The sequence below is a fragment of the Ovis aries genome, chromosome 3 (assembly GCF_016772045.2).
Source record: "Ovis aries strain OAR_USU_Benz2616 breed Rambouillet chromosome 3, ARS-UI_Ramb_v3.0, whole genome shotgun sequence".
Taxonomy (NCBI): Eukaryota; Metazoa; Chordata; class Mammalia; order Artiodactyla; family Bovidae; genus Ovis; species Ovis aries.
In genome coordinates, this window is record NC_056056.1 from 45,191,504 (window position 1) to 45,214,641 (window position 23,138).

The 23,138-nt window shown below is 47.9% G+C and overlaps 2 protein-coding genes across 26 annotated transcripts in view; both read right to left on the reverse strand.

Moving 5' to 3' along the window:
- Nucleotides 1-5,073: 5,073 nt before the first annotated feature.
- On the reverse strand, nt 5,074-12,807 carry OTX1 (orthodenticle homeobox 1). 3 transcript variants are annotated; one of them, XM_042246006.1, is made up of 5 exons: nt 12,699-12,807; nt 11,503-11,571; nt 9,741-9,948; nt 8,622-8,773; nt 5,074-7,376 (listed from the first exon to the last, which is right to left on the reverse strand). In XM_042246006.1, exons 3-5 carry the CDS (start codon nt 9,835-9,837, stop codon nt 6,558-6,560), a joined length of 1,068 nt encoding a protein of 355 aa, XP_042101940.1. In that variant the 5' UTR covers nt 9,838-9,948; nt 11,503-11,571; nt 12,699-12,807; the 3' UTR covers nt 5,074-6,557. The 3 variants fall into 3 exon arrangements, with proteins under 3 accessions (XP_042101940.1, XP_027822505.1, XP_042101941.1); XM_027966704.3 differs by lacking the exon at nt 12,699-12,807 and adding an exon at nt 11,933-12,011; XM_042246007.1 differs by lacking the exons at nt 9,741-9,948; nt 11,503-11,571; nt 12,699-12,807 and having other exon boundaries at nt 5,074-8,025; nt 8,622-8,693.
- A 3,467-nt stretch (nt 12,808-16,274) lies between these two features.
- EHBP1 (EH domain binding protein 1) overlaps nt 16,275-23,138 on the reverse strand; it is a 356,949-nt gene continuing 350,085 nt past the window's right edge. For all 23 annotated transcript variants that reach the window (XM_060412059.1, XM_060412056.1, XM_060412046.1 and 20 more), the window contains 2 exons: nt 17,537-17,651; nt 16,275-17,362 (listed from right to left, as the gene is read on the reverse strand). In XM_060412059.1, coding sequence (XP_060268042.1) covers nt 17,272-17,362; nt 17,537-17,651 — 206 coding nt within the window. In that variant the 3' untranslated portion in view covers nt 16,275-17,271. The remainder of the gene's footprint in view (nt 17,363-17,536; nt 17,652-23,138) is intronic.

A 23,138-nucleotide genomic window follows, 5' to 3' on the forward strand; every position in this document is an offset into this window, starting at 1 on the left:
ATTAATACTTTCACCCATCTCTTATTATGGAAAAAATTAAACAGACAAAAATAGAATGTAATGAAATTATATGTATTCTCACTCAGCTTCAATAATTAAAAACTCATAATAATCTTATTTAATTTATATTCCAACCATCCCCTCTCTTCCTCTATTATTATGAAGCAAGACCCAGACATCATATTATGGCCTCTTTTCAGTGTATGTACCGGTATATGAAGTCCAACAGAGAGGTCTGAGGTATAGATATGGATTTGAGAGTCACCAGTAATGAATTCAAGAGTTGATGCCACAGCTTTGGATGAGGTCAAATACCCATCATTGAGAAAAAAGATAAGATTCTTTTGGTGCCTCTTTGTCATAAAATATAAGGCGATATAAAACACAGTTTTTCTATGAATAAAGAAACAACTGGATTTTTCGAAGGCCTATAGAACTTTTACATCCTATGATTTTAACTGTTTTTTGCCTTAAAAAGTGTCCTTTTATATTAATAGTCACTATACTAAAGGATTTAGAAAAATCCCTGGGACATAAACTGACATTATCTATGTTACATCAAATTTAAACACTGATATTAGAACTTATCTCAAATCTACTTTTTAAAGTACTCGAGAACTTCTTGTTCCTTTTAAATTTTCCTCTTTAAATTGTATAAACCCATTTTATACTTTCTTTTGTATGTATAATTCACAATAAAGTTTTTAGAATAAACTTTAAAAAGAAAGTATGATTCCTGCATTTAAATAGCTATGACAGATGATGGTATATCTTTTAAGCACTTCAAGTTTTGAAGAGACATAAGAATATTTGTGTACTAAAAATATTTTATAAGCTCTTTAGACACCAAGTTGTTGAATCAAAGACCATTTATTCCTACATTTTAATTAACTTTACCCCAAATGTCAAAATTACTTATGATTTATTTACACTCCACTTCCATCCTGGAAAAAATTGTGATTCATCCTTTAAATCTTAACTTCAGAATCTACTTTAAAAGTACTTTAAAAATTTCCTGAAACAATATTTATAAGATGTTTAATAAGATTAACCTTCAAAAAACGAAGTATTTATGACATTTGTAATGGAATGGAACTTTGTGTCTTTTATTTCATTAGTCATCAATCAAATTATTCAAAGCCAGTAAGAGGGGTACAATTTTTAGAAACAATAGATTTTCGATGTTTAAATTTTGAAAGTTGTCATTTAATTGTACTATTTGATTAGAAAAAACTCCAAAATATTTTAAATCTTATCTCCATCTTTGAAGTAATAGTTATAGAAATATGAATGTGTAAGTTTCATAATTAGGTGATACATTTGTGAGCACACCATATATTTGTTTGCTTTATTTTTTTTCTAAGAAAAAACTGGATATATTTAACAGCAGTTTCAACTTTTACTATTTTTCATAACTGCCATTTCACCTAAACAACAGCAAGTTTTTCAGGAAATATTTTTGATTTTTAAAAACTTTTGAAAGACTGCACCTAATGTAAGGTAAAATCCAACTCATTAAAAGCATGATTAAAGAATTACTAAGTCAAAATCACGTTTCCCTCTCCCACCAAAAATATCCAATTCGTTTTTCATATATCAATAAATACCAATAGGATGACTAAAGTAAAATTGATTTTTCAGGAACTATCTACAACACACAGCCCCACCCCCCACCAAAAAAAAAAAATCTTTTTCAAATAAGTGTATTCCAGACACTCACACATTTAATTAAACAGATTCTTTCTTAAATAGAGATGTTTTCTCCTTGTCAGAATAAGCAGTACATTGTTATTATTTAGCATTCACTTTTTTAGTTGGTGGTTTTTATTTTAGGTACTATTGAATATAAATATTCCTTAGTTAAAGTTAATGAGCTACTCCAATTAAAAATAAATTTTAAAAAATTAATGAGTTAATGAGCTTTTTTCATTCTCGTTTTCGACATTAAAATGCATGGGGGAAGGGAGAGATAGTATGGAAAACATAGAATAACTCGTTGAGAACTTGTTAGGTTTTCAATTAAGGAATTTTATAAATCTATCTTGAAGCTGTTCTTAAATTAATTCTGCAACAGCAGCCAAGTGATTTTTTTTTTTTTGGTCTTGAATAGTAATGATACAGATTTTCTTTACCAATAATGTATATATTAACTACATTTAATATATCAGATACATTTTATTTCTGTATCTCTAAAGAAAACCTCGGTGCCTGTCAGTGCCTAATGACATCAATAACATTCATTTATTCTGCCAAAGTAATGAACTTACCATTCTCCCAACTGGAAACACACACACACACACACACACACACACACACACACACACCCCAACAATTTATCTAAGAACTATTTTGATCAAAATGTATGAAAAAAACTAATGATTTTGACACAAAAATTGAAACCTTTCGGTTTTTTGGTCTCTGTAATGTGCCAGACATAAATTTGCTGACACTCAGCGCCTTTTTACCTGTTTTTCCTCTCACGTTTAATACCCCATAGCTCTAAGAATTTTTTAAGAAAACTTCTTTGTTACAATGATGAGAAATGTCTCCATATGCCCTCACTAGCTACTGAGTAGCTATAAAATAATAAAAAGCTCTACAACAGACGATGTTACTTTACTGAATCTATTCAAAGCTTCAGGAAATTAACGCGGTGCTCCTGAGGTTTCAAGAATTTTAAAAACTTATTTAAAAATCATAAACATGACCTATCCGTTAGCCATAAAACACTTCACACAAGTTCACTGAAAGGCGGACTTTTCTGCCTTCGAGGTTTGACCAGAGAGCACAAGCCATGAGTAGAAAACACGAAGATTTCGTTGAGCACTCAAAGGAACAAAACTGTTGACGTCTTAACACTTAAAGTTACTACATATTCTGAAGTTGCTTAATCGTCTTCCATTACTTCAATTCTAGTTGCTTCTATTGTGTCACGAACACCAAAACGCAAACAGTACAAACCTCTTCCCTCAGAAGAAGGGCGAGCTGAGGGCGGTTCTCACAGAACCTGCCAGTAACAGGTGGCCGGCCGGGAGGAACCGCCGCGTTCCCGCCGCCGCCGCCTGGACTCGGGGCCGCGTGGGCTCCCCAACTCCTTCCAGCCACTTCCGGCCGCCCACACCCTCCAGCGGCTACGCACCCTCCCTGCTCGCCCAAGCTTCCGCGTCGCGGCGGCCTGAAGTGCCCCACCACCTTCCCGCTCCTCGTTTCCGCTCAGCGCCACGGGCGTCGGCGCAGGCTGGGAAGCCCTGGGAGAAGCACGTGCCTCTTCTCGAGGCGTCGTCACCCGGGCGGGAACTCTCGCCCGGTCTCCACGAGCCCTGCCGCTGGTTCCCAGTCTACCTCTCGCGCCGAAACTTCTAGACGCCGCCGAGTGGCCGGGGCCACTGTGATGCGTTTCACCTGCCTGCCCGAAGCCTCGGCCCAAAGTGTGAGGTTCTGGAACGTCCCCGACAAAGTGGGGCCAAATAATAAATACGACGAAAATGAGGCCCTGGGGGTTGGGTACCTTGTTCCGGAGATCACACAGTTGTCCAAGCGAGTGCAGAGCCGCGTCTCGTGGTTTCATTCCACCGCGAAGTCAGGAGGGCTGATGGGAGGCACAGAACCCGCCTCAAGGAGCTGCAGGCGCGGGCAGCCCAGAACATAGGCCTGGAGCGGCCCTAGTGGCGGCTGCGTGAGCCAGGGCGGCACTGGGGCAGGCCAGGCAGGTCGGTCGAGCAAGGAGACCCTGCCCCCGGGCGCCCAAGCCCATGCAGCGAGAGCGAGAAGCCTCTTTGCTCCGGCCACCGGCCCAGACTCCCCGGCACGTGCGGGCCGAGCACCGCAGGGGCCACGGTGCACAGCGGTTCTGCGCGCCGGGTCGCCCTCCGCCGGCGGCGCCGCAGGGTGACGCTCAGCGAGGCCGCGGCTGCGCCCACCTGCGGACTTTTGCGGAGTAGGGGGGCTGTTGGGCTTATTTATAGAATAGGAAGGCGTGGTGCGCCGGAGCCGGACCTACGGAGTCCGGAGGGAGGACGCGGCCGAGAAAGCTTCACTCCAGCCGGGTCTCTCAGCCATGAGACAGCTCGGCACGGAACCCCGGAGGAGGGGTCGTTCTTCAAACCCGGCCTCAAGTTGTGCTCTTAGGTCTCACACGGAATAAAAAGAATAGGGTGTGTTGGTCACTTCGCAGGAAACTTTTCGTTGTTTCCTTATTTCCTTCCCTCCTGTGGACAAGTTGAGCAGCTCCTGGGCCTTACGCCCAGGAGGTTTCAGACCAAAAAGGATCGGGACTCTGGGTCTTCTGGAGCATCATTCCAACCTACCCCCACCTCTATCCCTGTCTTCCTCAGGGGAAGGTGGAACCCTACTTCCGACCCCCTGCTGCAATCCAGAAGTCTGCTTCCCCTGACAAAGTGAAACGCGTCCCTATTGACTCTTCTAGATTTTTGTTTTTGCGTTTTAATACGAACTAAGATAGTTTGGCTACTTCTGGCAGGGCCTGAGGGTTTAAAGGGACGTCTTAGCACGTGGAAGGGATGACTCGGATTCCCCCAGCCGCCATGAAGCCACTCGGGACAGCTCAGCAGAAAGGAAGGTTGTCTCTTGCCAACATGCAAGACACGGATCGGTTTTTTTGTCGTTTTGTTTTCTTTTCCTTTTTGGCTCAGCTCTGAGAGCATTACAGAGCTATCCCTTCCCGCCTCCCGACCCTCTTCCCCTCCCCCTCTTCTTTCTGGTGCAGGCGTCAATTAGGGTGAAGAAATCAGTGCCAGGCTCCTGCCTCTGAAGAGAAAGGAATTGCTTCGGGAATTGAGTCCTGACACCTGTCTCTGTCCGCGATGGCGAGAGGGGATACGGGGTCAAAACGCCTGGGGAAAGAGGCCGGGCTGACCGACGCGGGGGGTGGGGGGAGGTAGGGGGGACCCTCTCTAGAAGAGCGTTTCTTTGGCCTGCAGCTTCACATAGGTTATTAACACGCGGGTTATTAACACGCGGGTTATTAACACAGAGGTTTCCTCTCTTTAGTTCCCTTCACCCACCCAAGACCAGGACCTGGGCTGGAAGCAGAAGAGCAACACTGACAAACCGTTCATTAATTTGCATTTATTTTTGGGAAATAATGTAGATAAAGGGGGGAAGAAAGGGGCTGCCTTACATTTCAACAAGTAATTTGCGATCTTCACATCGGACAAATCAAATTTACAAATTACTTTCCCACCTACTGGACGAAACGGCCAAAGCCAAAATTGATATACAGGCGTGGGCTCTCCGTAGATTTCGGAGAATGAAGGTGCACTAAAAACTCACTAGACAAAACAGGGTTGTTTAAAGAGAGAGAAGCCGGCGGAGGAACTGAACCTGGGTTTCGGGCCTGGGGTTGTTTTGTTTTGTTTTCCCATAATACTATATTTTTATCTTTTTGCTTTCTTTTGGTTTCGGTCTCTAAACCAGAACTGCGACCTTGTGCTTAGACCTGGTGAAGGGCTCAGTCCTGCGCCCCCTCCCAGCCTAAACCCCTCCCCTGTGCCCTGACTTGACTCTCTCTCCTTCAGACTCCAGGACCCTCCCGATTCTCCGCGCGCAGCTTCCTAAAACCAAACGATTTTCTTTAATAAATACACAGAGGGAGAAGGTGTGAGAGGGCAGGGAAATTTTGCAACAACTGAAAAAGTAAAAGCGCCATCGTTTGAGAAAGAGAGGAAAGGGGACAGAGGGAAAATAGTTTTTGTTTTATATATATGTGTGTGTATATATATATATATATATATATATGCTGTATATATCTTAAAGTTCTATTTCTTGGGCTAAGACAAGATATACTCAGTTCAACCAACAGCAACTAAAAAGTTTAAGTGGTCCCTGGAACGGACCTGACTATATACAGCATTCCCGCCGAGGCGGGAGCCTGAGCCTGTTCTACGCAGGGCGGGGCTGTGCGCGAGAGGCTAAGGACGCGTTCCTCCCCTGGGTCTCCCACGAGCGTTGGGCGGGAGAGGAGGAAACGCCAGGAGGCTCTGGCCTGCAGGCGGGGAGCGGGGCTGAGGGCAGCTGAAGGGGTGGCAGTCTGCAGGCGAGAAACGCTTAGTGGTTGTTTTGATTTGGAGTAGAGTGTGGGTACACTCCCAACAGGCAGACACATGCCAGTTAGTGACTCCAGTGTCCAGAAAGAATAAATTAAACTGTAGGGCTCAAACAGCAAGACACAGAGCGAAGAGCCTCCGAAGGCTGCAAGTGCATACATAGTAACTGTCCAGAAAGACTAGAAGAGGGCGACTTGGGAGTTCGGTGGGGGCTGAGGAGGGGAGCACACAGCTCTCCTGTATAGAACTTGTTGGCCAAGCCGAAGCACCGGTCCCCCCATCCAAGGGGTGGGTAGGGTTTGCACATCCCTCAAGCAAGTGGCACAAAGATGAGGGCGGCAGTGCAGCAATGGGCATCTTTTGGGGGCATGAAATTTCGGGTCTGGAGAAGCCGAGGCAAAGGCGGGCGGTGCAGCAGCAGCAACAACAGGATGGGGATCACGGAGGGCGCAGGTAGTTGCGTTTCTTCTCCTCTTCCTCCCACTCCTGGGCTCACAAGACCTGAAACCTCCATGAGGCTTGGTCCTTATAGTCCAGACAGTCAGGTGAGTTGAAGTTGAGTTTCCAAGCAGAGGATGCGGCGGCAGCGCCAGGCTCCTTGTAATCCAAGCAGTCGGCAGAGTTGAAGGCGAGCCCCGAGCCGCCGTAGCCCTGGTGGTGGTGGTGGTGGTGATGGTGGTGGTGGCCTGAGGACTGGCTCAGCGGGTGGTGTGCGTGGGGATGGTGGTGATGGTGGCTCGCCATGGAGGAGGGTGCCATAGGGCTGAGCTGGTGCGGGTGGTGGTGCGAGTGCATGGGCGCTAAATACGAGCTGCAGTCCACGCCGCCAAAGTAGGAGGAGGAGGGCGCGGGGTAGCCCTGGCCATAGCTGCCGCCCTGGCCGTAGGACATGGGATAGGAGGCTGCGGCCGAGGCAGCTCCTGCGGCTACCGAGCGCTGCATACACGATGCGTTGCTGGGTGCAGCCAAAGGCTCGGGCATCGACACTGAAGCCGGCGCTGAGCCGGGCGAGATGGAGGCCGGACTCCAGATGGAGGAAGCAGCAGGCGTACTCAACGATGACGGGACCGCCACCGCCGGGTTCCCGCCCAGGCCTGCAGCCGCTGCCGCCGCGGGGTTAGCTGAGGCGCTGGATGCGGAGCTGGAGGACGAGGCGGAACTGGAGACAGCAGGCGGCGTGAACTGGCCGCTGCTTTCGGAGCCCGAGCTCTCCCGCACCGGGGACGACTTTTTCTTTGCTGGGCGGCTCTTGGTCCCACTCCCGCTCTGCTGCTGCTGACGGCATTTGGCGCGGCGGTTCTTGAACCAGACCTGCGGCAGGCCGAGTGGGGAAGAGCGTGTGAGGGGGCGAGTAGAGTTTGCCATTCCCCTGCCTCTTGGACCAACTCCGGCCTAGCAACCCCATCCCTCTCCGATCGACGCCTCCACCCTTCCCCATCTCCGGCCCGGCCAGACCCTGCATTCGCTGCTCCACCCTCCCCCATCCTTCTGCTCAAAGACCCTCCTCTGGCAAAGTAGGGATGTGCACCTCCCCACCCCCACTCCCAGCTCAACTCTGTTGGAGGGCGGAACATTTGTGTCTGTCCAGCCAAAAGTTCAGCCATCTCTAAACTGCTGCTGTTGGCCGCTTCCCAACAGACCTGTGAATGCATGGAGGCCCTGTCTTATGTGAATAGAGCCCGGGAAACTGCAGCGAGGCACAGAGCAGGCCGCGGAATGGGGGGCAGCCACCAAATCTAAGCCGGAGCCACTCTGCCCCAAGGAGGCCTGGTGCTGGGCCGGCAGAGAATTTGGGTGGGAGCAGGAAGCTGAATTAGAGGGGGATTACGGAAGGAAGCCTGAACATAATTTCGTTGAACTTCTTGGCTCCAAGTGGGGAACCAAATAAGACAGTCATAAAGTTCTCACTCCTCTCGGAAGGCCCGGGTACAAGACATGGCATTCCTGTTCTCTCGAGCCTCTGGGAGGAAAAAGGCAAGATAAAAGGCCTTTGAGAAGAGTTCTGAGTTATGACCTGATCAATATTTTCGGGTCCCTTTCATCTGTCACACACACACACACCCAGAAACAGCAAAGCTAGTAGCCAGATTTTGCGTTCAGCATCCTCTCAGAGCAAAGAAAAAGGTCTAATCACACTGCCGCCACCCGTGGGGCACACTTCCAGACAGAGGACCAGGCTTTGGCCAAGCCCCACTCTTTCATTTCCAGGATTCCCGGGATGCAAGGCCAGGGCAGAGGCAGAATTCAAGACCCGGTAGGAAACTGCCAAGCCCTGGGGTGGCCGAAGAGGCAGGGGACAAGTGTCGGGCTTGGCCTCCTGCAATCCTAAAAGAGACTTCGGAGAGGCGCCCCGGGGCCAACGGCCCAATTCAGGGCTCTAAGATAGTTCCTTTAATTTTGGCCCCTCTGCCAGGCCCGGGCCCAGCGCTAGGGGGAGTCTGAGAGGGGCTGCCCAGCCTGTAAGCCCGCCCCCACACCAGACCACTTCCCAACCAGGCCCTCTCTAACCAGCCCCAGCACCCCTCCCCGGACCCTGGAAATCCCCCGCGCGCGCACCTGGACTCTGGACTCTGGCAGGTTGATCTTGAGCGCCACCTCCTCACGCATGAAGATGTCTGGGTAGCGAGTCTTGGCGAAGAGCGCCTCAAGCACGTCCAGTTGAGAGCGCGTGAAGGTGGTGCGCTCGCGTCGCTGCTTCCGCGGGGTGGCTGAAGGGAAACGCGGGGGAGCGTCGGGTCAGTGGTGGCCACGCGGACTCGCGCTAGAGGATTTGGACAGGACCTTGGCAGGCCCTGGACCAGGTCGTTGCAAAAGAAAGCCGAGCTCCGAACGAGAAAAGAACTCCCCAGGGAGGCGAGCCTGACAGGCCACAGGTGGGAGAAACTGCAGGTGTGCCTGATCGGCACACCGACACTCCTGATTGTCTCCGACACGCCAGGGCTGACCCCTTCCCTGCCTCTCAGAGGTTAAGAAAGGAAGAGAAGTTATACAATCTTTCTTCCTTCGCTGCCCGCCCCCTGCCCCCCCCCCCCGTCCCCCGCCCTGCCAACACTCTCCCTGACTGGAGGGTGGGGAAGGGGTGTGCTGGAACGTCCTGAAAAACACTTTCCGAGGTAATAAGCGGAGGTGAAGAAACGGAACCTAGACAAGAGAGCCAGGATTTGGCTCAAGTCGTCCACGTCAACAGTGCAGAAGTTGGTGCAGGCCACCCATCTAAAGGACAATTTAATTATGGAGGGAGACTCCCGCTGCCTTACCTCTGCCAGCCGCTTTGCATAAGGCAAGCTCGGCCTTTCCTGTCAGGGCCAAGCGAGTGTCCATATTCCTCGTTCAGTGTTGAGGGGGAAAGGCATAGATTCTTTCAATCTCTCTCTCTCACACACACCCCACCCATGGGAAACGAATCCGTGGGTAAATGCGCTCTGTGCTGGCGGTGGGATGACAACTGGAGAGAAGTTGCCGGTGTTGCCGGGCTGGAGGGCTTACTTCTCATGTCTTAGCCACCCCGGCCCTACTTCCCGACCACGATCTGTCCTCCGAGTCAGCGCTCCCTGCAATGTAAGAGACTAGGCAACCGGTTCCCTGGGCCTAATCTGGGACAAAATTTGTGCTCAAACCCAGAGCTGGTGATTCCCCAGAGTTCTAAGGGAGGAGGGTGTAGGGGTCGATGCTCACCCGGATAGCCCACGGAGGGGTGTAGGAGGTCCATGGCTGGCCCGGCTAGACCGAGCCCATTCATACCATATGGGGGTTGTTTGAGGTAAGACATCATGCTAACAGCTGGGTGGAGGCGCCCCGACGGATCCAGGGGGCCGGGGGCCAGGCGCAGTGCGGGGCTCCCACTGCGCAGTCCTTCAAGCTCTGTTGCGTCTGGGGGCCCGGCCTATGGAGACAAATGACACACCGAAACTGTCATTCCAAGCCACCACTGCTTCCTGGTCTTGCCGGAGGAAGGAGTCACAGGATGGGGAGGTGACGCAGGCTATGGATCTGTGCAGAACTCGGCTCTATAAGGCCTTAGCCCGAAGACCACAGATTCTTTGAAAAGTAAAATTTCTGGATCATTATCACTTCTTTTCGGGCTTGGAATGGGACAGACACTCGTAGGGCGACGCTAGGAGTGAGGAGAGGTTAAAATCGGGGGCAACCTTGGGAGGTCAGAGCCCAAAACGCAGAGTGCGCTAGGTCCCAAGACTAGGCAAAAATCTGTTCGGGTGGGAGAGGGCATCACACCACACAAGCAAACATCCCCTCGACCTCAAGGCAGCAGGAGACCCAGAGCATGAGGGGTTGTTTCGTTTTGTTTCAAATGTTTTTGAAAGTGGAACGGACAGGTAGACTCCAGAGAGCCAAGGTGAGGCACAGCGGAGGGCTCGCGGCACCTGGGCCTCTCCGGGACGCATTGCTCACTGAGTACATCCTTCCAGAGTCTCCGCGGCTGGGTCCCACAGCCGCTCTACCAGTTTACCTCTCTGTGCCTGGCCGCTGAGAGATTGCTTACCCGGAATCCCACCCACACTTCTACCACCGATTCGAGCCCAGGTCCGGCCGAGGCGACCAGAAGGCGCCACCGTACAGGTGGCGGTTCAAACACGCCGCCCGGGATCACCCGCACCTCGCCACAGCCGCAGGCCGTGCTTCCCCAGAGCAAGCCAGTCCTGGCTGCGGACAATGGGGTCCCGGCCGGGGTCGAAAGGTGACCTGACCAGCGCCCCAAGGGTCTGGCGGATTTGGGAAGCCTCAGTGCAATAGGTCTGGTGCGCTTCCGGATTATTCTACTAGCTGAACCAGAGCCCGAGGACCCGATCCAGACTAGAGAACTAGGCCTCTGCGGCGTAGTTCGCGCTGCCCCGGGCAGGAAGGTCGACGCCTGGCTTCCCCAGGTTGCCCCCCAAACGGAGGTGCTACAATCAGGAGTCAGGAAGTAGCGCTGGAAGAGTGGGACGGAGACCCCAGAGGACCTGTCGCTTTAGCCCGCTTCACAGGAACTTAAAGCAGACCTGGGACCCGGGCTAGAAGAGTTCAGGGAAAGAAAGAAGTTAGAGCTAGAGAAGTCTCCCGCTTCTCTCCCCAGGGACCCACGGCCTGGGCCGGGAAAACTCGGTTTGCAGGGAAGGCGACAAAAGGGAAAGAGCCGGGGCCAAGGGAGAATGGGACTCAGCTGTGGCGACTCTGCTAGACTGCAATGGTGAGTTTTCAAAGACTTTCTTCAAACTTAGCACTTTAGCTGGGTTACTTCGGAGGAGGCGGGGGAGGGGTGCGGGGCCGCCGCGGAGCTCCGGGGTCCTCCGCTCAGCAAGAGGGGAGCCAGGTGGCTTCCCAGCCCCGCCCCCCACATGCCAGGGACCGGGGAAGCGGGGACCCATTTGAGGGGGGCGGGGGGCAAGAGCCACGACGCGTTCCCAGAGTCCCGGGCGGCCAGCGGCTTTCTCCTTACCTGCCCTCAGCTGCCGGGGCCGCTCACCATCTACCTCTCGCCCTCACACAGACCCTCTGGACGGCCAACCTGCAAAACAGAGCGGCACAGGAATTACCGCGGGCCCGGGCGGGGGGTCAGGGAGCCGCGGGATTTCTTTCTTTCCCCAACTTCCCTCCTCCCTTTCTCTTTCTTTCTAGTGGCTTTGTGCGTGTCCTTCCAGGTTTCACTTTATTGCACAGACACTTTGTTTGCAAAGCCCCACACGCTCCCGACACAGTGCCTCACCCGGGACCGCACCGAGGGGGCCGCAAGGAGAAGGTGGGGGTAAGAGGGGCAGAGCTGGGAGGTGGCTCGAGGTTGCCGTGGCACTCCGTGCAGCGTGGAGGCGGTGGGGGCTGGGGAAGTCCTGCAGAGGCACTTTGCAAACTAAATAAATCAAGCGAGTTACCTTGTCGGAGTGGCTTGTCTCGCCGGGTTGTTTAGGTGATTGGAAATGTAGCCTGATGAAGATTGATCACCTTTCTACTGCCCTCCCCGGGTATGTGAACGCGAGGTGAGTGCGTAACGGGGCTAGGCTGCCAATCCCCGGCCCCGCGCGGGCTGAGTGACAGGGAGCCGGGCAATGGCAGCACGAGCCGGGGGTTACCTCCGCGCTCCCCCGCCCTCCCCCGCCCCCTGCACCCCGCCCTCACCGCCCGCCCGCCCCGCCCCGGTCGCGCGCTAACTCCGGGGCTAGACTGGCAAACGCAGCGCAGAGCAAGACGAGCAAGGCGAGCGCCGCGCGGGAGCCCGGGCCGCGGAGGGAAACGCTGGCCCTGAGGTTGCCCCGGGGCTCCCCGCCCTTCTCTCGCCCTTTTGGCGCCCTGGAGGGAGTGGCAGAGAGGAGGCGAGGTGCTGGAGAACCGGTTCCCTCGCTCTCTGGCACGCCACCCGATGGGCGCGAGGAGCCGGGAGCTGCGGGCTGGAGGGGAACCGGCCTCCGGCCCCTCTCCCGACGCCGCGGGCCCCAGAGTCTTCATGCACCGGGCCATCCGCGGGCCCCAGAGTCTTCATGCACCGGGCCATCACCCGCAGACGCACGCGGCGGGCAACTCGTGCTGGTCCGGGCTACTTTGCTGAGAGCGGGAGCAGACCCGAGCGCGCAGATCCCGCCTCGGCGCCTCAGGACTCCAGTGCCCTTGAGCCGCACCCGCAAGGGAGGCACGGCCACTTACCTGCTCTTCGACGTCTCCTGGAGTTTCCAGTCCCCACGATAGGTGTTTGCAAATCCTGAAAGCTTCTTTTGAAATGTCGGCTCCCAGCGTCCCCTCCCCTTTACACATACACTGTACTTCTGAATCAAAAGGTTTGGATAGAAAACTTTGTCTTTCACACTGGCTCCTTTTACTAGGGGACAATCTAGTGGAAAACGTGGCCACAGACTCTGCCCTCAGTTTCCTTCCTTCATGCCGCCGGAGCCTCCTTGAGCGATCTCCCCGGATAGTTCGTACTGGCGAAGCCCATTTCCCAGTCGAACAAACTTCTCAAAACACGTCTACCTGGGTGGACTTTTCAAAGCGCAAAAAAAGTGTTTGCGCCCCAACGCTGAGTAATGCAATTCTTTTAAATGGCACCTCCTCCTGAATATTAGGCCGACTTTACTTACCCCCTTTCGAGGAATTCCTACCGCTTCTTCTTAATCTCCCCCCCGCCCCCTCCCCTCCACCTCAACAGGCGGAGTGAAAAGTTTGAACCAGAGTAAGTGTGAGGGCGAGTCTAGGAGCCGCCGGGCGCTTCGCAGTGGGGAGCACCGGCGCTGCGGGGCCGCGGGGTAGGGCACCGAGAACGCACCGGGCGCGGGGCGAGGAGGTGGCGGAGAAGGACGGGGGAGCCCGCTGAGTGAAAAGGGGCCGCGGCCGCCGCTCATCAAAGTGCTTCCCCTCCCCCAAGCGACACTTTCCTTTGGAGTCCGAATAAAATACGGTAACAGAATATGATGGAGGGCACACTGTTTCCTTAACTGCTTCTCAAAGAACCCGGGAGATCTTCTTAGGACCTTTAATAAGGCTTTGGTCGGTTCTTTTGTTGATCTCTCAAAATCAACTCCTTCTAATTGAAGTTGGAGCTGAAAGCGAGCTAATGTTCAAAGAAAGTGGCCGCCAGACTAACGAAATTACATTTTTTTTTTTTTGACGATGAGGGAACATCTAATCAAAGGGGCAAAAGAGGAGGGGTGTGGGGGGGGAGTATGAAGGAGAAAAGGTTTTACAAGATCCTTCTCTGGTTCACAAAAGTCAGCGACACGGGCGCTTCTCTCCAGAACAAAGACACCGCGGCCCATTCACAAAAGCAAGAGAAAGAGAGAGCGAAAACAATAAAAGAATGAGAGAAAAGGAAAAACACGAACAAGATAAAGCCTTAACAGGAAAAGAAACTGCGCAGAGCGCAGCGCTGACTCGAGTGGGGACACATATTAGGCTCGCGCAGGCCCCCGCGGGGGAATAGTTCGCGAGGCCCTGGGCTCCGAGCCCCCGAGATGCGCAGAGATTTAAAGCTAGAAACGAAATATAGCCCCCGCCTTCGGTTCTGGGGAAAAGCGCTGACTGGAGCGCACTAGTTTGTCGGGAAGAGTTGGCCGGCACGCTGGGCGCACTCCCCTGAGCTTCTGCGCCTCCGCGCCTCTATCCCGGCGCTATCCCGGCCGGGGCCTGCGCGCTGTGTGCCTGAGTTAGCCCTCTCCGGCCTCGGTGCGTGCCGGGTCTCCCAAACCCTCGTCCTCCCGCCTCCTCCCGGCCCCCTTGCGCCTGCAGCGGCGGCGCTGGGCCGAGGTCCGGCAAGGTGGGGCGGCTGTGCGCGCTGGAATGTGCTCTGGCGGTCCCCAGGGCCCTCCACGCGGGAGCCAGGCTCTCTCGGTTCCAGATGCGGCCGCGATCTGGGGGAAGTTGGGAGGTATCAAGTAGCACAATTCCCCCCCCTCCTAATGAGAGTATTTATCTAATCCCAAATTGCAGGCGAATTTTCTTAATGCTCAACCCGTAAAACCCCGGGATTAAGAGAAGAAAAAGAGAGAGGAGAGGGGAGAGGGAGGAGAGTGAAGAGGGGGAGATTGAGATGAAAGTTTCTTGTATGCGGCGGAAAGGACTCGGGCAGCACGTCGCTAGGCAAATATCCAGGTGGGAGACGCTGGGCCTGAAGCCTCGACCGTTCCAGCAACGGCCGCAGCTCGGGGAGGGGAAGAGGGGGCCCTTGCCTGGGGAGAGCCGGTGGACTCAGCTCAAGGGCCCCCGGCCGAGGAGGGGGCGTGGGAGCTGGGCCCTGGCTTTAGCATCCAGGTGACCTCGAGGCTGGGCCAGACTCTGGAGGACACTTGGGACGGGGGAGGGGTTTGGCTCTGGGGCCGTGGGATCCCGGCCAGGGGCGGAAGTTCTGCACCGGCCCGCGGGGCTGTGCCCAAGCCAGCCCGCTGCCAACACTCCTCCTCCTCCACCTCGGCGATCCCCGGGCCCACAGCTTCTTTTGCAGCCGCGCGGGCTTTCGGGTCCACGGCCTCTGGGCGTGCTGGGCTCGCGCCTGCGCCCGAGAGGCAAGACTTTGGGCACCACGCGACAAAATCCGGACACGGCGCCTTCGCAGCGGGCCCGACCGCGCAGCTTCCCGGGGGCCGCTGCGGGGCGTGCGGGCACCACAAAGCAGCCCGAATGGAAACCCCGCGAGGCTCCGGGCTGAGGCAGGAGGGGCAGGGAGAGGGACAGCAAGTCTGGGGCTAGTGAAGGTTTGTCCCTTGGCAGCTCGGGAGCGGTTTAGGGGAGCCCCCTCTCGGCGAGGCTCCGCCGGAGGGAAGGTTTCCGGAATTCGAATCCTGTGTAAATGGACTGGGTGACGCCGGTCGCCCAGTCCCAGGCTGCTCAGGGCTGGAGGTTTCTGTCTGCCGGTTTCCCTAGGGTTAGAGCCGGGCTCTGAGAGCTTCTTCCCTCAGGGAGCGTAGCTTTCTCTGTTCTTCTGCTCAAATGAAGAGGGCAAAACCCGATTTCATTTAGTTCTGGTAACTTTGCAGTAACTTCCTTAAATTCTTGTCATGAAATTCTACCTTGGTGTGGTTTTTATCATTTTGAAAGACTGGCGGCGGCATACTTTTTGAAAGGAATTTGTGTGTACTGGTATAAATATTTGTAGGTGTATGTACGCATTATGATCGAGGCTAACGTATAAATGCGAGTGGACTGTTTTCTCTGTCTCCAGACTTGTTGAACGAGCTTTGTTTCAGTCACCCTGGTAGAGTGATGGAAACTACCATAAAATCGCCAGGTTTTTTTCTGTAGCTTAGAACTTCTTGTTGAAAGTTCCCTTTCCCTCATCTCATACACACAAACCTGCACACACCCTCCTCCTCCCCTCCAACAATAACCCCTCTTCCTTTCACTTCAGCACCTACAGTCTGGAGGGTTATCAGAAGTCATAGTTATTCCTCATGAGTGCAAAATTATAACAACTGCAAATTATAACATATTAGCTTTTTTTTTTTCATTGCTGTGGATTCACAAATTTCCTCAAATCTTTAACAGAAATAACCCTTTGAAACATGCTAGTTTACACAGCTTAAGAAAATATGACCAATTGCTTTTCAATTCACATTGGTGTTTCAGCAGGGCCCCTTTGGGGGTGGTGTAAACTTATTCAGATCCAAATACAGCCCAGTATCATGCCCTGCATTCAAGAGGACCATTTTTTTTTTCCACATGAAAAGTCTTATGAATACAAAAACTTCTCTCAAACCAATGTCAAGTTTTCATTACAAAGAAGTAGCAGCAGTGTTTAAGGTAAGAAAGTTTCTGCTTTTATTGAAAATTTATATATGACTCAGTATTGTAATAAATAAACAGATAACCATTTTCACAAAAAATGACAGTGCTATGCTAGAGAAGAAAATATTAATTGGAGGATTTACTCAATAATGGCAAGACAGATTTTATCAATACAGAATAAATAATAACAGCATTCTTGAGCCAATTTTTAAGACCCAACAAAATGTGGGAACCAAGCTAGATGTAATAAATAATTATCCAGAGAAAAAGATGGTGCATTCTCAGATGATAAGACTGTCTTTGTAAACTGATGCATGTCAATTAGTCCCATTCTTACTGCTCACCTTCAAATCACAGGACTTGTCTCAGGCTACGTTAAAAGGCCACCCTCTGAAGAAAGCAGAGAAGTACTCTTATTATCTTTACAGTGAAATGTAAAACAACTGCAGAAAATCCCACCGGTAAACAGAACACAATTTAATAAGTAAATTGAATATGATCTAACTATAAAATTTAGGTAACAGACTCAGTGTTACATATGGAAGGACTGGAAAAAAATCATTCATGACGTTTTCTTTATCCCTCCCTCTTAAGCCCCCTCCCACCCCTCATTATGCTATTAACAACAACATTAACAACAACAACAAAAATGTTTTAAAATTTTCCTCCATCAAAAAATGTGGGAAAATAATGAGGGAAGAGTTTTCTTTCTTTGAACAGTTTCTTGAACACTCCCAATACCAATCACTCACAAGATGTCTGTGCAAATCTACTTCACATGATTTCAAGGAAATGATTAATTCACACCAAAAAACCCTTAAACAAAGCTATTTCGGAATTCTGTACAAAATCTGGAAAGGAGGGAGGAAAAGGATGGTGGTGGCAAAGAAGTACAATCCAGTCAAACAAAATGTTACAAGTTTTAAATCAATGAGAATGACTTTTCTTTTTATGGTCTGGGAAACCCAAGGCTAATAAAATGTTGGTCAGGATTCTGGTCTGGTTTCTACTGAAGGACACATTTCTCTTCTTTCTTGGCCATCTTGCCTTTGTTTTGCTCCAGAGTTCGCTCCAAATGTTCATCTTCTTCTTCGGCCCTGGAAATCAAACAGGAAACCAAATTATTTTTCTTCGTGGAGGGTAGAGCCGAACTCCCCTCTCGCTCCAAATTCCAAGCCCCAGAGGGAACCCGGACTGCGGGGCCAGGGAGTGGCTGCCCTGGTCCACTGGAGACCTCTGGATATAACTCCCCGACCCCACCACCCACTTACTGCTTCTCCTGCGCGTCCAAGTCCCTGACGAGCGCGTCGCGCTTGTCCACTAGGGCAACCAGTTCATCCAGCAGGAGTTGCTCGCGTCGCTTCTGGGCCTCGGTCTTCTGCCAGTCTGCAGAGGACAGGAGGCTCCTTACCCCACTTTACCCTCCCCTTCCCGCCTTTTCCAGTTCCCTTTTATTTCTCTGCAAAACATATCACAGAGCCACTAGCTAGTAGTGTTTCACGGGAAGTTTGGCCGTCGTGGTGAGGATTTCACCCCTAAAACCCTACTTTCTTAGTATTTTCCGTAGATAAGAGACGGCTATGGCCGGGTTGAAGCCTTCACGAGACCAGGTGTGCGCCGGTGGCCAGCCGGAGGTGCGCACCTGATTTCAGCCAAAGTGGGGGAGGGAGAGCTGGAGGCCCAGAAGAGGTCAGACTGAGGGTTGGTGGTGGGGGATGCGGGTAAATGAGGAGGCGGGAAGCAGAGATGGGCGATAAAATCCTCCTGAAAAGGCTAGAGAATCTGCCTGAGAACCTATCCTCCTCCCCCACCCCCAAGCTCACTCCATACAGCCCATTCTTCGCTAATTTCCTCTCCGCTCTATTTTAGCAGTTGGATGTATCTCACACTGGGCGCCATATGCTTCACAATAACTTTAAAAGTAGTGAATCGGCTAATTAGCATTTTTCTTTGAAGTAAAAAATAAATTTGCTCTGCAATATTACACTGCAGCTCTCGATCGCATCACAGCCAGTTTTCTTTTGGAGAGGTTTGCTGCGTGGCTTCAAATCAAAGCACTTTTGCAAAGGAAAAAATTACATACTTCTTTTTGAAACCCCATGTTAAGGTTGGAAAATCCGATGGGCCGTGCTCCTTCCATGTGTAGGGGCAGTTTTTTGAAGATTTTAGGCCCCAATAATATATTTCCTAATCTTTGCTGGTCTGATAATTTCCTTAAGATGAGCAGCAGTTTCGTTTAATAAAAACAGGACCAAATCGAACATTTAAAGCACTTTTGAAACCAAAGCCAACTGCTCTCTGGCCAGACTGCAAGGGCTTGTAGCTGTCAATCAACCTCCAGTCTACCCCGCCCCCCTCATTAGGAAGGTAAACAATGAAAAGAAGAAGTAGATGATGAGGCAGATAGCCGAACAAATGAGGACCTAAAGGGAAACAGGACACCAGCTTGGGGGGGAAAAAAATACCCTGGCCACTGACTACTGTAGCTCCCTCCCCCAGCAAATGCACTTTCCAAAAAACAGAGGAGTGCAATCCTTTCTGGTTTCTCTCTTCTCTCTCCATTGCCCTGGGCAATCATGTTAAAACTCACATGGCTGGTGCTTATTCAGATAAACCTAACAATGCACACCGCTGGTTACCATGTGAATCTTCACAAACCGCACAAGAATGTGCTGGTTCAAATCCCCCCGACCCCCTCCAAAGCAAAATTTATTCAAGACAGCAAACTGCTCAGCAGCTTTATGAAAGCAAATGGAGCTAGAGGGAATTCTATCTCGTATTTACAAATTAAAAATTAGATGCATCATCGTGCAATAAAGGTTAGAATAGCAGCAAAAACCTAGAATATTTTATCACTATTTCTATCACTATAAGCTCAAATACATACACACATAAATATTAAACATGCTATATATTAATTATCCTCATTTGATACAAAACATCACACAAATAGGTACATTAAATGATTGGTCACATTACATTCTTATTTAAAAAAGAAGTGTTCAATTGCATAGAGAGAAATAAACAAACTATTTCTACAGAAAGCTTTTTTCTGAATGTAAGAATTTAAAAAATAATAATGAAACACCAAAACTGAAGAAAAGCCATATCTATCACAATTTTATTCCTCAGATTTAAATGCAACTGAGGTCAGGAATGCTGGACAATTTTCTAATCTGGTTCTTGTTCTTAATCAGTTTCATTCTACTACAGTGGATAAATTAATAGACTCTCCAGGTTGGAAAGATCTTAAAGGTCATCTGGTCTGATTTCAGGTAACTATAGTTCTAGAAGCATTAACTCTGAGAAAAACCTGCTAAATTTGAAAAAGATTTGTAACTAAATTTTATAATTATTAAGATTACCAACTTTGATAAATATTAATTTTTCCATTTCTGACCTCAAGAAATCATTCTAAGTTTAATTTATAATTCTTTACTTCCAAAACATTTTGATGAGCTTTAATACTGGGAAATAAAATTTCTCCACCATAAACTCAAGACATATAATTACATTGATAATTACGAAATTTTTTAAACTAAGAAAATAATTTTAGGGACACATAATCTTAATTAAATTATTCCTTCTCTATACTTGGTCAGCCACTTTTAAGGTTTTAATTAATAATTAGAAATATCAAGATTTATTTAATTTTTTTTTAAAATAAGGTTTTAACAATATGGATAAGAGAGAAAATTTTGTATTTTTAGTCCCTTAAGTATTGAATAGTTTTAAAAATCTTAATCTTCTCCTAGCTCAATAATGACATTTCCCATAACTGTAACAAAAACATTTTTTAAGTTATGAATATTTAGGAAATTTTCATCATCTTACAAATTTAACTGACATTAAATTTTAAATATTTCAGCATAAATTTATAGGATTTTTCATATTAAATCTGTCATCACCACATTAATATCTATCTACAAATAATTAGTCAAATTGTGGGGAAAAAAAGCTATGTACAGTGAGTAGATTTTACACCAGCAAAACTACTTGTACTTTGGGTTTGCTTTCTCACAGGACAAACTGATCAAGATTCACATTTGTACAGTCAAGGCCTAAATTTAAAAAAAAATTTAAATCCCCCTTTTAATAGCTTCACCTAGACATAATGTCATGTTTTTGAAGCCTGAATGTAAGTTTATGTGTTACCTGTTATACATTTTAAGAAAGGATTACTCACCTATAACAGCTAGCCAGATGCACTGACTTTGGCTTGGACAGACTACAATGTGGGTTCTGATTAATTTAAAGATTCCAGTGTACTTTTGCTACAAAAGCCATATCCTCTCACAACAAATAGGATTAAGTTTTGATGCTGCATTTGAGCCAAAGTGTTGAAATAAAGAGATTCTGTTTATGTCTATCTGCACTGAGCTGTTTCGTTAATTCAAAAAACTCTTTTTTTAAATATAGGGCCAATTATTCATTCCCTGATTCAGTTTATTTGCTGAAGTTGATAATTACCTTGGAAAAAAGGCAAAGAAATACCTATAAACACTTTAATAGAAAGGACCTAAAGTTCTTGTAGTAAACCTTCAACCTTGCCACTATAAATAAGCCTGGCACTTTGATGAAAATTAACACTAGTTTTGTAAAGAGCACATTGGGGGATTGCAGTCAAGTCTTATCTTTAGTTCCAGTCAACTAGCAATCCTGAAAGAGTTTGCATCATCATCAGAGCAGGCCATTTGATAGGATTCTACCGCTGTACCTAATCAATCTATGGAAGACTGTGGCTGTGCTGTGTAACAAAGCTAAAATAGATTTACAAATGGGGTTTTAGGGGATAAGCTCCTCCACAGGATTACATATTGATTTTAAATATAAAAAGCTTATCATATAAGCCATAACTACAAAAATAGTGAACCTATGCATAAATCCCTTTAGAAGAGCACCCACTTCAAACTCTAAGCCAAGAATAAATCAAGATGTACAAAATCCTAGAGAAGATCCATTTCTTGTGCAGAAAATGAACACACCACTTTCCAAAAGCCCACCCTAATGTGTGCAGAAATGAATTTATCTTTCCTGAGGGGGCATTAAATAATCTGGAACAAAAAAACTATAGGAAAGTATCTGAAAGATGTTTGTTAGCTTAAAGGATCCTGCAACTTAGCTCAGTAGAGTGAAACTCCTGCAATGAAAACACCTCAGGGGAAAAGAAAAAGGTAAAAAAAGGCCAAAGTGATTATGGATTCTCAGAAGAATGGATATAGTGAATGTTATTATTATTATTTTGCTCTCAAACCAAGCTGTTAATATTTCTTTCATTGTGCTATGGCTATTAATATTCTGTGCTTTCTCCTGGTGAATGGTTTCACTAGCAGATTTATTTGGAAATATTTTAGTTTATTTATTATGAAAAACATCTCATGGCTACTAAGAAGAGATGGGAAAGAAAAGAGAAAGGAACTTTAAAACAAAGTAAAGCAAAACAAAACCAATCAGTGTTGCCTGTTTATGTGTTTTTCTGCAGTGATTTAATGCTCCAGAAGACTACTGAACTGCATGTGTGTCCATTCTAAGGGCTGGCTCAGAGGACACTGTCTTCAAAGAACTGATAATCATGATGACCAGTATTTCTCTAGGACAGCCCAAGCCACATATTGCCCAGGCTAGTGGGGCAGGCCTTTCTCTGAGAAAGTGTCTTTATTTGTAATCAACAGGCTGTTTCTTTCCTCAAGCCTCTTTTTCCTGTCAACCAATAACAGAAACTGGCTGAGAGATTCAAGGCACAATCAGAGATATGGGACAATAGCATTAATTAAAAAGTAAAACAGAACAAATCCTCAAAAAAGTAACAATTGCATTAAAGGTGTCTGAAAAGAAAAACATTCTTTTTTTCCCTCTTCTTCAAAAATACTTTCTACTGTTCTTCCATGTGTACAAGAGGATCAGACAGAAAAATTTTAGATTATTTAATTAAGACTGAAGGTCTACTACATAGGGATAAGCTGCCAATGAAACTTCGGTGTTTTATACGTATCATGGTCCTCCTTAAAGATGGTACTATATGGTAATAATAGTGGTTTTGGGATAGAAGCAGGATTTGCCTTAAAAGTCAACTGTATTGTATCAAGCTGCATCTTAGGGATGATTTAACTTACTATATATGACAGAGTAAATTTTTAAAAATTGTAATATTCTGTATTGAGCATAATGAATTTATAAAGAATAAACTATGAGTTATACATACATTATACATACTATGTACACATATATTTTATATTATACATATAAATATCATATAAATAGAATTTGCTATACCTACTTTTCAAATGACTGTTACACTTTCTAATCTCTTTTAAAGATTATAACCATGACAACAAAAATTATATCAAGAGGAAAAACACCATTTAGTATATTTGTGCATTTTATTTCAATGGCAAGTTTCACAGAACTTCTTAAATAATTTTGACAAATTTTATAGTCATTAGTGGTATAATTTGACAGCCACTTGAAGAAAATTAGTTATCTGAAGCCTTTTAAATAAAGTAAATCTAATTTATAAATTAGGATATACAAATGTCATATTTATCAAATGATATTAGGAATATAAAAGTAAAAATGAAGTTTGTATAAATGTAGAAGATAGTATTTAGATAAACAGCATGTGTTTTATTTAATAATGATATTAATTAAACTATTTTTAAAATATATGGTTTCATTTGACTTTCTCTTACAAACTTAAATTTCTAGTTTCTGAACTAATTATAATTGACTTCTTATAGATCAGGTACCTTATCAGGTGAAGAAAGAAATTACCATGGACAGTCAGTGGGTTAAGAGGTCAATATAGAATAGGAAAATCAATTTGCATTGATTAGACAAAAGGTCCATTTTACAGAGCCCAAAGGATTAGCTCTT

Excerpts from the sequence above, each read along its gene's own strand:
- OTX1 (XM_042246006.1), bottom strand. The coding sequence starts at position 9,837 with ATGATGTCTTACCTCAAACAACCCCCATATGGTATGAATGGGCTCGGT. Across the intron at positions 8,774-9,740 it reads CCCCTCCGTGGGCTATCCGG|CCACCCCGCGGAAGCAGCGA; the intron begins GTGAGCATCGAC and ends GTTTCCCTTCAG. Across the intron at positions 7,377-8,621 it reads TGCCAGAGTCCAGAGTCCAG|GTCTGGTTCAAGAACCGCCG; the intron begins GTGCGCGCGCGG and ends GGCCTGCCGCAG.